General features: G+C 43.8%; 1 protein-coding gene across 1 annotated transcript; it reads left to right on the top strand.

Annotated features, from left to right (window-relative positions):
* The first annotated feature begins 8,780 nt into the window (after positions 1-8,780).
* On the top strand, positions 8,781-14,373 carry rab33ba (RAB33B, member RAS oncogene family a). The gene is made up of 2 exons (XM_070963065.1): positions 8,781-9,277; positions 10,305-14,373. Exons 1-2 carry the CDS (start codon positions 9,050-9,052, stop codon positions 10,803-10,805), a joined length of 729 nt encoding a protein of 242 aa, XP_070819166.1. The 5' UTR covers positions 8,781-9,049; the 3' UTR covers positions 10,806-14,373.
* The last annotated feature ends 83 nt before the right edge of the window (positions 14,374-14,456 follow it).

Here is a 14,456-nt window from a genome sequence, read left to right as displayed (position 1 = left end):
CAGACTTTAGTATTTTCATGCATTGCCCGCCGGTGCGCCGCTGAGTTGACCAGGTCTGAGGTGGTGAGCTTTCAGCGCACTTTTATGCCACTGGCGCAGACCAAAATGGAACGAAAATCCAAATCTGCTGGCTGATTATGCCGACACCTCCCCCTACTGCACTGCAACACCCATCCTGGTGCACCTCTGTACGCCTCGGTTTGCCAAAATACCAAGTGCGCCTGCCTGCGCTGCACGAAAATACCACTGCGCGAGGTGCACAGCCTGCGCTGCACCAGTGGCGGAATCGAAAACAGAGCCCCATATGACAAAGGCATTGTAGGTGCTCACATCAATGATGTTGAAGAAAATTACAAGGGGCCAACGGGCAGCTGCATGTGGCTGTGACCTAAGGGGTGCCGAATGTAAAAATTCAGTCACACTTTTCTAGCTGACTAGAAAAGTCACTTTTCTCACATTTAGCTCACTTTTAAATGGTAAATCTAAATCTAAATGTTAAATATAAATCTAAATGCTAAATCTAAATCAAAATGGTAAAGCTAAATCTAAATGTTAAATCTAAATCTAAATGTTAAATCTAAATTCTAAATCTAAATGCTAAATCTAAATGTGTTGCCAAGTGTAAAGCTAAATATCCCTAAAATGTAGGGAGAGATCGTGCTAACATTAGCTATCTGGGAAAGTTAGCCACATAGCGTAATTTAGCTACCACAGCTTAAGCTTCGTTCAGCGCGGTCAGCTTTCTTACCGGTAATCACTAAGTTATGGGTAACTTATATTACCTTTCCGAATAACAGTCGCTGAAACTCCTTTCGGTGAATCACAAAACCTTAGCTGGCACCCGAGTCACACTGGCAAACATTAGTTTGTTAGGTCATTTAGCTAGCAATAGCTCCCCAACGAACACAGTGAAAAGATTAAGTTTTAACTAAGTGACTTACCATTAACGGTGTGGACGGTACCGGCGGAAGTGCACCTTGGAGTGCAGCACGCACACCTGCCATAACTGCCTGTTCAATCTCCTAATTGGAGAGAACCGGCCATGTTTTGTCTTTCCCCTCACTTTGCCTCTGCATCCACAGCACGGGCGCTTAGAGGTGTGGGCTCTTCTGTGCGCGCTGAGAGGCGTGGGCTATTTGCATATTTTCTAAGTATTTAGATTTACACTTGGCGACACATTTAGATTTAGATTTGGATTTAGATTTAACATTTAGATTTAGATTTAGATTTAACATTTAGATTTAGATTTAGCCCTGCCTCTCGCCCGTTGACAGCTGGGATAGGCTCCAGGCCCCCGCAACCCTGAAAGAGATAAGCGGTATAGAAAATGGATGGATGGATGGATTTAGATTTAACATTTAGATTTAGATTTAACATTTAGATTTAGCATTTAGATTTAGATTTGGGGCACGGTGGCGCAAGCAGGTAGTGCACGTGCCTCACAGCAAGAAGGTTGCTGGTTCAATCCCCGGGCAGGACCCTTCTTTGTGAAGCTTGCATGTTCTTCCCGTGCATGCGTGGGTTCTCTCCGGGTACTCCGGCTTCCTCCCACAGACCAAAAACATGCTCTTTAGGTGAATTGGTGACTCTAAAATTGCCCCTAGGTTGTTTGTCTTGTGTGTTGCCCTGCGATCGACTGGCGACTGGCCCAGAGTGTACCCCGCCTCTCGCCCGCTGACAGATGGAATAGGCTCCAGCCCCCCCGCACCCCCCGATAGGCGGTATAGAAGATGGATGGATTTAGATTTACCATTTTGATTTAGATTTAACATTTAGATTCCCCATTTAATTTCTACCTCAAAATGAGCTAAATGTGAGAAAAGTGAGCTAAATATTCGAAATATATCACCAAAGAAGTGTGACTGAATTTTTACACTCGGCACCCCATAGTGACCTTGTCCAGGTTATCAACCCCTCCCTTTGTCTCGTTGTAGTCCAAGACCATTTGTGGTTTTCTGTCTTCTCTGGTACTCAGGACACCATCTTTGTGCATGGTGCTCATCAGGACATTTTTCCCTTTCTTGGGGCAATAGGAGATGACAGTGGCTCTGTCAGTAAAGGCAAACATCCTGTTCTTCATCACAAGCAGCCAGAGGTGTGGACTCGAGTCATGTGACTTAGACTCGAGTCAGACTCGAGTCTTAATTTTGATGACTTTGGACTTGACTTGACAAGTCAAAGACTTGCAACTCGACTTGGAATTCGAGATCAGTGACTCAGGACTTGACTCTGACTTTAGCCTGATGACTTGAAAATACTTGAGATTTTCAGTAGGAGTGTAAATGTACCCCCATTCAAAGTATTCGACTAACGGCATTCTGTCATTTCCAGCAAGACTTAAAGTTTCCCACAGAATCTTTCCCATTGAATGCATCTATTAACGTCCAATCAGGGTTAAGAAGAACAAACAAAGAGGGTGTGGATTACACGTTACTTTACGTGAGCGCCAGACTGCTGCAGAGCGGCAACAACCCAGAGATGTGAAGCAGTGCAATTTGCATTTGCAAATTACGAGGTCATAAACAAAAAACGAATTGCCGTATGCAAAACCTGTCACACTCTCTGTCTCTCATCCACCTCCGATCACTTAGCTGCAGTGTTTTTTCCACTCTCCCTCTGTCCCACTCTACCTGCCAGCCGCGCCCACTTCATCAGCGCTACTCTGTTCACCTGCCGACACAGCTGCAGCTCATCTCAATCAGCCCTGCATATAAGCCTCTCCAGCACTCTCACTCGTTGCCAGATTGTTCTACTGCAGTATGCGAGACTTTCCACTGCCAGTCGGCTGGCAGGCCGACTTTGCCTGTTCCCGACCTGCTCTCCTCGTCTGCCTCCCGGTAAACTCACCTGCCTTCCGTCCCTGACCTCGTGCTCTGCCTCAGCGTTCCTGGTGTCTGACTGCTCTGCTGGAAACGATTCTTCCGCCTGGCTTCAGCTATCCTCTTGCCTGCTCCCCATCGGTACTTCTGCTTCCGTGGACTGCTCATCTGGCTTCGACCTCCCCGCCGGCCTCCGACTACTCCTCTGCTCTCTGCTCGCCGGCACCGCTGCTCGATCAGCTGTTTCCCTAGGCTGCGGAGCTCCCTCCTCGTCATCAGCGGCTGCAGTAAGCTATTCACTCTGCTCCGTACCTTGCTTTTTCTGTGGTATTAATAAAGGTCATTACCAACTGTCCCTGCTCTCCATTGTACTGCATTTGGGTCCAAAACACGCCCGTTTCAAAACCTGCAGCGTGAGAATAACAGACGGAGAGGCGACAACTTCCAACTTTGTTCAGCACCTGAAGCTGCACAAAGAACGGTAAGTTGGACCTGTTGAGAGATAGCTTTGTGTAACTTTAGCTTAGCATCCGTTATATACAACAACAGTGGTGAGAAACTGACACTGAAGTTGGCAAAAATCAATTGTAAAGTTAAGGCCCAGGGTGTCCTGTTTTCATGTCCTGTCCTGGCTCTGGTTGTTTTTTTGTTTTTGTTTTTTTTTCTTAATAAAGTGACGAAAATGTCCTGGTTTTTAATTGTTTTATTAGGCATTAAATTGATCCGCACTTTAACATATACTTCCCCCTGCCTCTTTCTTTTTTTTTTTTTATTGCCAATTTAAGTTATTTTTCACTAATTTTACCAACCTTTTTGCCAACTTAAGTTATTTGTCACCCGTTTTCCCCACCCTTTTGCTGCTTTTTTCGTTAGACACGGAAAAAACTGCTTAACAAAAATAAAGTAAATTTAAAAAATACTTTAAATGTATTTAAATTATGAGGCATCTTTGAGTAAACCTTGAGTATCATTTGAATATCTCATTGCCAGACCAAGTGTCCTGGTTTTCGGTTATCAAAACATGATCACCTTAGTTAAGGGTGACATGCATAATGTTGCGTGAGTATTTTTAAAGTATTTTCCCATCACTGTATGTCTTATGTTATAGTATTATAATAAACTTTATTTATAGAGGACTTCTATGTTGTAAAGCACTTTATGACAAAAATCCCTAGTTTATTATGAATATTTCCAAAGGGTCAAACCAATTTTCTTTTTTCTGTCTAGAAAAGGAAGACAGAAATAGACACATCAGGAAAAAAAAAAAATCTAATAACATTTTAATAAAAAACAAAGCAATATGATACAAATATATTGTATTATCATGTAATGATGAAATTAAAAGCTAACTTCAGTGCTGTAGTTTGAAGTCACATTATTTCAAGTTAACATTTATCTTCTGTCATCTGCAGTTGTTGTGAGACTGACAATTCTTGCATCTGTTTATATATTTACCACTTGCAGATTTGAGGAGTACCAGCAGCTTAGAAGCCTCCCAAGTAACCCTCAACAGCCTACAATCTCACATCTTCCTTGACGCACATCCAGGATATTACAGCACAAGTCATCCACAGCAGAAAGCCATAGCGAATGCTATACTGTCAGACTTGATCATTGATTGCAACTTGCCACTGTCCATCACAGAAAACAAGAGTTTTCGTCACTTTCTATCAGTTGTTGACAGCAAGTACAGTCCAGTTTGCCGCAGAACATTAACAACAAAAGCAGAGAACCTGACCGCCCGGCGCCGTTCCAAATTAAAAACACAGCTGAGCAACACCAACTATGTATCAGCAACTGTGGACATTTGGTCACAGAGAAAAATGAGAGGGTTCCTTGGTGTCACTGTGCACTGGATAGAGAGAGATGAGAGGATACAGCTGAGGTCAAATCTCTTGTCATGTAAAAGGTTCAAGGGCTCAAACACTGCTGAAAAAATCTGAGGCCATATGTGATGACTATGAAACTAAACATAAATTGGACTACATTATCACTGACAATGCAGCCAACATGCGCAAAGCATTTACTGTGTGCTTTCCTGGTGAACAAGAGGATGATGTCCATAATGAAGATTGCTTTGATGACCCAGAGCTCTGGCATGACCTCACCCTGGAGGATCAGGAAATGGTGGATGCTGCACATTGGTTCTCAGGGTGCTGCTTCTTCCTCGAGTTCCCACCATGTTCTCCATCTTTGCTGTTGCTCTGCTGCTGAGCTTGACTGCAGCTGATTCAACTCCTGATGAGTGTGTCCATCTCAACAAAACCCTCTCAGCTGAGGAGCTGCCCACGATATGCTGCTTTCCACATATATTCTTTTTACTACATATCGCTTATTTTGGACATACTGTAGACTACTGTGACACCTAGCTGCTCAGCTAATCTCCCATTTATCCGTTGTACATTTTCAGTCCAGGTCCAAAATATTCTTCTTGTTTTAGCTCTCTGATCATGGAACCACTTTCTGCTGCATTCAGGGTCAGTAGTTAATGTTTCAAAATGTTAACATTTATTTTCCCTGAACAAATTAGGAACGAGTTGTCATAAATACGCCTATAAGCTGTCCGCAGTCCGGCTAGTGTGACTGGTGTGCAACAGGTTTTGGTGTTGGTACTAAAAATGAATGCTTGCAGTAAACTAAGTTAAGGTGAGCAGAGAGAAAACAGCACAGTCAAACTCTGCACACATCATTAAGCACAGTGAAGCTCAAAAATTACAGTAACAAAAGCTAAGGCTGTTGTCACATGGGTTAATTGCTGACTTTAAATGAGGCATAACGTTCACAGTTTCTCTTACCTCGATACCACAGCTTCATCCTCCAACCACTACTGCACAGACTTTACCTGCAGCACCTGTATTTGGGATATTTTGCCTTCATTATGTACAGTGGGAGGAAGTGGACATGCATTGTCCATCTTTGTTTACAGTCATTAGTTTGGATTGAAAACCTTACTCACTCAACTCTTCTGTCCTCTGATGCTGAATACCAAGGAAAATGTTCAGCAAGTTAGGCCAAGCAGTCTCCATTAGATTGATTTTGAAGTTGTGAAAACGGGTGTTTTGACTTCCTGTCTTAAAAGTCTTCAGTCTACCATACGATCATTAAAAGAGAAACAAATCTGTTGAGTGAAATACATTTGAGTATTACCTTGTTCATGAGCAGTGTTGCATCTCACACAATATAGCTTATCACTTAAAATTAAAATGTACCAGGTCTACATATGTCTCTCTCACCCCTGAAAATAATGGATTATAAAGTGACCAATGACCAGAAGGTGTCAGCCCAACAAAAGCTTGACACATTTATTAACCAGGCGTGGGCCTTTAACACGGTTAGCTCCACTGCTATACTATACATCTTTATACTTGTTTTATGTCTTTTTTATCATTTGTTCCCATTGTGTACACTGAAGAAATGTCGTTACCCTCTGTAGTGAATATTATGTGTGGAGAAAATGACAATAAATTCTAGCAGCATGAATCTCCTCTGCAGTATTGTCTGCAACAGTTAATATGTACATTCTCAGAAGACTCACGTTTTCCCCTTGCTCTCTCTCTACAGTGTAGTCAAATCCACAGCAAGCACACAGGAAGGCTGCTGTTGAAGTCATGAAGGATTGTTGACACTCTGTAGAGAGTGAGGGTTAGCGTTTTGCTGATGCAAGATTCCCACTATGATGTCCTTCAATGCAGGCTGGTGCAGCACAGGCCAGCATACAATCATCTTTCAACAGCAGAGGTGTAAAGCCAGCATTACTTTGTCTTAGATCTTCGGGAAGTGGATCGTGCATGAAGTCTACATTTTGAGCAGCCATGACCACCTCAAATGGGCAGTGAAAAATTCCAGCAGCTCGCACGTTGAATTCATCTCTTTAGAGAATAACCAGATAATCAATTGCAAGCAGGTAGCCATGACGTAAGTATTGGTAAATAACAATGTGCATTGTGTTCATGTGATCAGTTGTCTGTTTTTCTGGTGTACATGGCTGACCACCTGTGACAGAAAGTCAGACTTCACCCAAAGAAAATCCAAGGAAGAGAACATCATACCCAGATGTACAAAAACAATGTGTAGCACACAAAAGCCATGCATATGCCTTACCTGTCACATAAACATGATGATGACATCCATTTATGGATAATTGTGAGAAAGGAAATGAAGCTAGTGCACACACACCACAATGATTGAGATTTATGCCGCTGGACTCTTTAACTGGACAGTTTAAATCACTGAACATTTGTTCAACTCTTGTCTTGTTCAGTGGGTAAGTCCTGCTGTGGGTCCATACACATACTGCAAAACCACTGAACACACTCTCTACCTTAACCTTAGTTTGATGAGTTCGAAGGCAGAAATTGTGCTACCTTTTGTTTCTTTTGTATCCCCAGAAATGAGAGCTGCAACCACTTTTCAGTCAATTTCACTGTGGTAGGAAATTCAATCAAAGTCAATACCTGTAAGTCAATCAAATATCAAGTAAGTCCAGAAGTTAGCATATTTAAATGTTTTAAATGTGTAGATATATATACAGGCTTATACCAGTAACCACACAGGGCTAGTTGGTGAGCTAGCTGCCAACAAATAGCCTCTCTCAGCTTCCCTTTATTGGCATTTCTGTTCGCTCCTTGGCATTTCATTCACCATTGTACATCATTTCAATGAATAAGGAGTGACTGAAGAGGGAAAGTAAATCTTGCTAACAGAGATAACAGTATTGTTGGTGCCCAAACTTGACAGGTGGATTTTGCAGAGGCTCCTCTTCCATGGTAGATGAGTATAATGGTATTGGGATATGCTGTCTCAGAGCAGTGCACAAGTTTATCTCCACCTCTCCCTTCTCTATTTCCCTCTCCTCTCAGATCATAATTCCACAGTTGAGGCGTATTTCCTGAAGACCTGTGATGACTGTCTGATGATGCACTACACCATTAGTAGCCGTAACGGAAAAAGTGGCCCTTTCCTATTTTTCTAAAGTAAGAAAGACTCTGTCTCACTTTCTTTGTTTCTTTCTCTGTGCTAACACAGTGTGTAAGGGCTCTGATAGTGGCGCTTAAAGGTCCAGAATCTAAGACAGTTACATTCACCACTTCTGGGAATCATCCAGAAATAACTGACAGATGATATCCCTTTTATCTCATTTTTATCTGGTCTTTTTTACAGCAAAGACAAAGCTGTTGCCAGACAAGGAGAAAGCCACAAACAAGCAGGTTTGTCTACCACTGCTTATAGTGCTGGATACTGAGTGACAGCAGTTCAATCAATAATAAGCATGGTGAACTGATGGATTCATTTGACTGTTTTATTGTGCATTAATAGTCATCCCTCTACTTTTTCTCCAACAGAGTTGTGCCCTGAGGAGAGTAATACCCCAAGGCCAAAGAACCAGAACAATAGCAAATGTCTCTAAGATGCATGATCATAAAAATCACAGAAAGACGTGGATGCATGTGTGGTTATTAATAAACAGAATTTCCAGTACAATAAAATGTGTAGCCATGATTAAAAACTGACAGGTAGACGGTCTACCTGTCAGTATGGAAGTCATCCCTTTAGATTCAGTCACGTTTCTGGACTTAACAGTAGATGGCAGATTCCGTTGTTCATCTGCCAACTACTAGTCCAGAAACGTGACTGAATCTAAAGGGATGACTTCCATAACAACGCCAACATGTGACATCAAGGTCTGTTTACTTTGTGAAACAGTTGAATATCAGAATTTGGACGTTACCCTGTTAAATGACCACCTGAAAGCAGTAGCGAACATGGAAAGTGGTATTAAGCAATGTGAACTGAAGCGAATAATACTCTGTTACTACCAATTTAAAAGTGAGGTGAGCAGTACTTCCCATCCCCCGAGTTGGGGAAAACGGTTCATTTTAGTGAAGCTCGACTTAACGTTCTTTCCCACGGGACTATGAATGCGACATTGCATTAATCTCGCGAGAAAGGATTTCTTTCGACAACATTGTACGTGGCTACGCATATGTGGACTGGGAGCGTTGACTGGGATGCACTTGGTCTAGCTAAATAAGCTATATGTGTATTGACAATATCTTAACGTCGAATAAATGCTCTGTTATCTTCACACATGTCTTTGAATTGCGACAGAGAACGGTAGTTGGTGTCGCGGAAGCTTTCTATCGACGCATCTCCTTCAGCGAGCAGCGGCAGTAGCTTGACGGTAACGTCAGACGGTTTTCCCTGCTGAGCATCCAGCCTGTCGGCCTGATATGGCGGAGAGCGGGTCGTCGGTTGAATTCTCCGGCTCTCTGACGAGCTCGACTCTTCCGCCGCCACGGACCCGTATTTTCAAAATCATCGTAATCGGGGACTCCGGTGTCGGGAAGACCTGCCTCACCTACCGCTTCTGTGCCGGGAAGTTCCCCGACAAGACCGAGGCCACGATCGGGGTGGACTTCAGGGAGAGGCTGGTCGAGATTGATGGCGAGAAAATCAAGGTGCAGATGTACCTCTGTGTTTCTCCTGTCCATGGAGTACATGGTCATTCAACTCTGAAACACAGTGAAACGTAGATATATCGAAGAGGGAGGGGAGAGCAGGGACAGATGGGGGCTCACAGCTATTCGTGTTGCCTGTTTATCAGCGGTCTTGTCTGGACCACTGAGCAGTGCCATTACAATGGGTTTTAAGTGCCTTGCTCAAGGGCATGGCAGGAAACGAGGGAACTTGTCCCATTTTCCCTCTGGTCCAATGACCGCTGGCCCCTGATGACCACTTTTAACTGTAAGCAGCAGTGGGCAAATGACACCTAACCCTTCTTATAAGCCCACATGAGCACTTAAGCAAAGTAAGGAAGCCTGCAAGAGACACATTAAACAAAAGAATAGTTCAAGTCCAGCTAAGCTTGATATATTCTACAGTTCCCATAGTACACCTTTTTGGCATCTAAAATTAGACTCCCCCTGCCAGGTAAATGCCCCCATCCAAACTTAATGCCCCCAGTAGTCTTTATTCGATGTGAAATAACCCTGATGACATCATCACGGTAGCTTTCTCTAGCCTGCTAAAACAGCAGCACTCATAAAATCATGTTCACATGCTGTGTGGGAGTCCCACTGATGAGTAAACAGACGTTTTTGAATAAAGTAAAATAGCCCTCAGATACATTTCAGGACTGCTTCAGTCTAAGTTTAGTCCATGTGGAACAGTTTTATTTAAATTGACACATTTTTGAATGGAGTTTGGTTTGAAGTTTTTTAGTTATTCTATATTGCCAACAATGTCAACAAATCCCATGAAAAAAGACCAAAACCAACATCGTGTTGTCATACAACACAACATCGTGGCTTGTTGATGGGTTTTTAATAGCTTCTAAGCAACAACAGTGCAGCTCTGTGGCACAGAAGAGGAAGATATACGTATCAGTCTTTGAATACACACACAATATTTTTAGATAAATTGATTCATTTTTGGTTCAGGATTTCATCCATTTCAGCTGATCAATTTCCTTACTGTCCCCCACAGATCCAGCTGTGGGACACTGCAGGTCAGGAGCGCTTCAGGAAGTCCATGGTGCAGCACTATTACCGCAATGTGCACGCAGTTGTCTTCGTCTACGATGTTACCAACGCTGCCAGCTTCCGCAGCCTCCCAGCCTGGATTGAGGAGTGCAAGCAGCATGCACTGGGCACAGAGGTGCCCAGGATCCTGGTTGGAAACAAGTGCGACCTCCAAGACTCCATCCAAGTGGGCACAGACGTGGCGCAGCAGTTCGCAGACGCCCACTCCATGCCCCTGTTTGAGACCTCTGCAAAGAACCCCAACAGCCAGGGAGATGGAAACTATGGCAGAGGGAACAGTGACCACGTTGAGGCTATTTTTATGACGGTGGCCCACAAGCTGAAGTCTCAGAAGCCTCTGATATTGAGCCAGCCGCCCGAGAGTTCAGGGGGCACCATCACCCTGGGCAGGGGGAGGGATGACGGGGGCGACGGGGTCAGGAGCTGGGGCTGCAGCAGCTGCTGATGGAGAAAAATGGAGGGAAAGCAGGAGACAACTTCAGCCTGAGGCTGCACAAGAAAGAGGAGACTGGAGACGGAGGGAGTGGAGGAGAGAGTGGAGGTTGAGAAAGAAAGCATGGTTCAAGAAAAATGGCTTCATAATCAGCACAACACATAGATGAATGTCTCCATTAGAAGAGGATGCATTTTCACCAATGCTCATGTGTAACTTTATGAATGACTTGAAATGGTTTTGTGGTAATATTTACAGTATGATCGATGTTTCTGAACGCCAAAACTGATTGCTGGTTTGTGAAAATGATCAATTATCAAAATTAACAAGGGGCCAAAAATCTTCAGTTTCAGTTCACTTGTCCTCGTGGACAGAAAACATGGCAGCACAGTGGCGTTAATACATGAGGGACTTTAGGGAGGGAAATTTCTTTCTTTACAAAGCAGCTTTTCCATGAGCAGATGGCAGGGCAGACTTTTCTTCAGGTGGACACAGTGAACGAACGCGTTCTAATACACTCTGTGCCACGTCATCCGGGTTTGTGTGGGGGCCCTCATGGAGGTTTCACTGCTCAATTTTTAGGCCGTCGTTTGTGGAAATCTTTTTCTGACCACATTATATTCAAAGGTGTTTGTGTTATTTTCGCCACCCTCCTCTTGTGTTTGTCTTCACTGAAAAAGCATTTGCATAGCCGATACTATGATACACGTTGAAACCTGCCTCAGTCATACTCATGTTTGCGAGCTAGCCTGTGTTAGTACACTGCTAAATTTATCGTGCGACATCACGAACGGCTGTCAGTCGGTTGAATAGTGTTGACAAGCATTTAGATGTAAACAAAGTGGACTCACTCTTAAAGATGCTGCTCCGTAGTGGCTGCTTCCAGTTTAAGTGTGGCTGCTTTAAATCCAAAGATTGGAAACCTCGATTCTTAAAAAGATGTGCGTGACATCTTGAGGGACGTTATTCCTTCACATTCACACTTCATTACTTAGAATCATAAGGGAATACTCAATTAGTGTGTTTTTGTTATTTACTCTCTGTATAACTTTGGGCTGATGTGGAAAGGTCAGACAGGCTCAGCTGAGTGAGTTATGGGTAGTCTGCATCGTATGATTGGGGGCTTCTATTCAAAACTTCTGAGCCCCTTTTCCTCCCAGTCTCTGAATTGTATTATTAAGGTCTCAAAACTAGATTTTGAAGCAGGACCCAGCTTAAAGCCCTTCTCTCAGTGGAAATTCTTTTAGTTCTTCATATTTCCAAACAAACAGAACAGAAAAGCAGTGATCCAGTGGCCTCTGGGGCCCGAGGGTTAGTTGCCTGTTTTGTCCAGGTTGGTAATCAAGGCTCGAGTCAGGGTGATTCATCTGAAAGTACTTGCTAACAATCTGATTTGGTTGGTCCAGTCAGGTTGGGTGAACAGCTGATGGGGGCAAGCAGGAGAAGAAAGAAACGTTTGATAAAATAATGAAGGAGTCACTCATCACAGCAGCAGCTGCAGATCTTTGCTAGGCATTTTCTCACTTTCTCTCACTAGTTTATGTCCCTTCATGGTTGTGATTTTTACAGGAGCAGGTGTCAGGACACAGAGGGTTGATTCATGACATTAGTGCCACAGATGGATTCAGCACTGAACCATCAAATTGAAGATGCCATGGATTGATTTCCCCAACAAAAAGTCCCTGTAATCGATATGTTTATCAGAGCAGTGCATCATGACTGTGATAACGAGAGAGGGGTGGCTCATTGTGATGAACCTGCAGCGAGCCATCACCTGAACCTGCGGCTCCTCTTGGCTTCACAGAGCTTTGTAGTGAGTTTCAGCTTCTTATTTAACCAGTCTGGTTTTCGGCTGCAGCAGCAGGCAGCTGTTTCCAGGGAAAGAGCTTTAAAACCGGCTGCACGGCACCTGTTCAGCAGCAGACGGTCGACACACACGGTCAGACGTGGAGCTTTTAGAAGCTAAAGAGCCGCACGTCGGTAGAGACCAAACTGCAGCTAAATGTTTGTCAGGTGGACAGAACAGGACTGCAGATGTCACTTGATAACCTTTGGATGAGCCAAACTATAAACAGCCCCACAAAAGAGCAACAGTTTGCAGACAGTTATGAGACAGGGTGTGCATGCTAACTGACTGTTAGCTGCAGGTTAGCACACTGCATGTTTTCTCTTAATTAACACTTTATTCAACAAAACGGTGATAAAATCTGAGGGAGGAACAAATGACCCAGCCCAAAGTGAGAGAGTCTTTTCCTGTGTCTGTGTCACTGACCCGCCCCTGTAGGACGTCTGTTGACTCCTGTGAGAGAAGTGAGCATGAGCTCTGACTATGGCTTATTCTTCTTCTGGTGTTGTGTTGTTCTGACACGGACAAGCAGGAGTCCATCAGTAATGCAGCAGTGTTAGAAATGGCCAGTGGCGATGGGTGGGAGAGACCGCTGTGCCCACTTAGGAGACAGGAAGTGTAAACCATCTCACACTGTTGGTGCAGCTTGTAATGGCTGATCTTTTGTTGTAGAGCATCTTTGATCACTTTTGATCAGCTCAGCCTGTTAGCATTCAGCTCCAGAGCTAACGCTGCATACAGGCAGCATGCGATGAAATCACACCTGCAGTGTGACTTCTGCTCATTCATGCACTCAGCGATGGGGGAATGTCTGTTAGCCTGATGATAAAGGACACAAAGGGAAGCTGGAAGTAACTTGGACATGGAATTTCAAGAGAATTGTCTTTGCCTCGTTTCTCATTATCTCCTCTGTACATGAAAGGCTGCAGAATAGGCAGATTTAGAGGTCTCGTGCTGTGTAGGCTAGCCAGTGTATCAAACAGTGAAAACACATACCTCTCAAAGTGTGTAAGGCTTTGCAGTGTGCACCTCCACATGTTCATGGATGCCTACACTCACCACCCGTATGTAAGCTCGTGCTACACTATCCAGCATGTCCTGCAAACACCATTGTATGATAACAGCTGACATTGTTTCCTTCGTGTGTCGTGTTAGTCTGCAGCATTGAGTTTCAGTGGGTGTGGATGTTTGTTGTGGCTACAGCTGGTCCTGTGGCTGCTCCGTCTGTCACCCCAGGTTACGTTGCACATTAATGTCTCCTTGAAGGATGTGGACTATCAATCAAACCAAAAGGCCTTCTCTCAGGACTTACTGCTCAGAGGCTATGCACATGGATGGAAATACGACCGAGCACGAACGCTGGCTGTGTTATCTGCAGCTCTGTGGTTTGCCAGCAGTGTGACAGCGGTGAAGACATCACGTGGGTGCTTTGTTGGACATTTGGCTGCTGCTTTCCTTTGTTCTTCAAGTGTCCTTTGTTTTTGATAGATGTCCTCCATCCACCTTCACACCAGGGCCTACTATGATTTCCTTTGCCTTACTTTTCTTCACTACAGCCATGAACAGCAAATAATGCAACTGTATGTCATTGCAAATGCCCAGAAAGAAAAAAAAATAAAATACAGAGTGGTATTAATTCACAAAGTGAATAATGAATGGAAGTACTGGGGTGTGGTAGTTGCAAAGGTTGTGTCATGTGTAACCTTGCAATAAACTACCTTGAACATTTCAAAATGTGGATTCATCTCTTTAGGAAGTCACTTGGTGATCAGCTCAAACAGCTCAGATGGGTTTCATTTATTTAAATACACATTAAA

This window comes from Chaetodon trifascialis, chromosome 5, assembly GCF_039877785.1.
Source record: "Chaetodon trifascialis isolate fChaTrf1 chromosome 5, fChaTrf1.hap1, whole genome shotgun sequence".
In the NCBI taxonomy this organism is placed as follows: domain Eukaryota; kingdom Metazoa; phylum Chordata; class Actinopteri; order Chaetodontiformes; family Chaetodontidae; genus Chaetodon; species Chaetodon trifascialis.
Note: the sequence above shows the minus strand (reverse complement) of the source record. Positions and strands in the feature narration are given on the sequence as shown.

Coding starts and splice junctions, on each gene's coding strand:
- rab33ba (XM_070963065.1), top strand. CDS start 9,050: ATGGCGGAGAGCGGGTCGTCGGTTGAATTCTCCGGCTCTCTGACGAGC. Junction 9,278..10,304: donor TTGATGGCGAGAAAATCAAG/GTGCAGATGTAC, acceptor TGTCCCCCACAG/ATCCAGCTGTGGGACACTGC.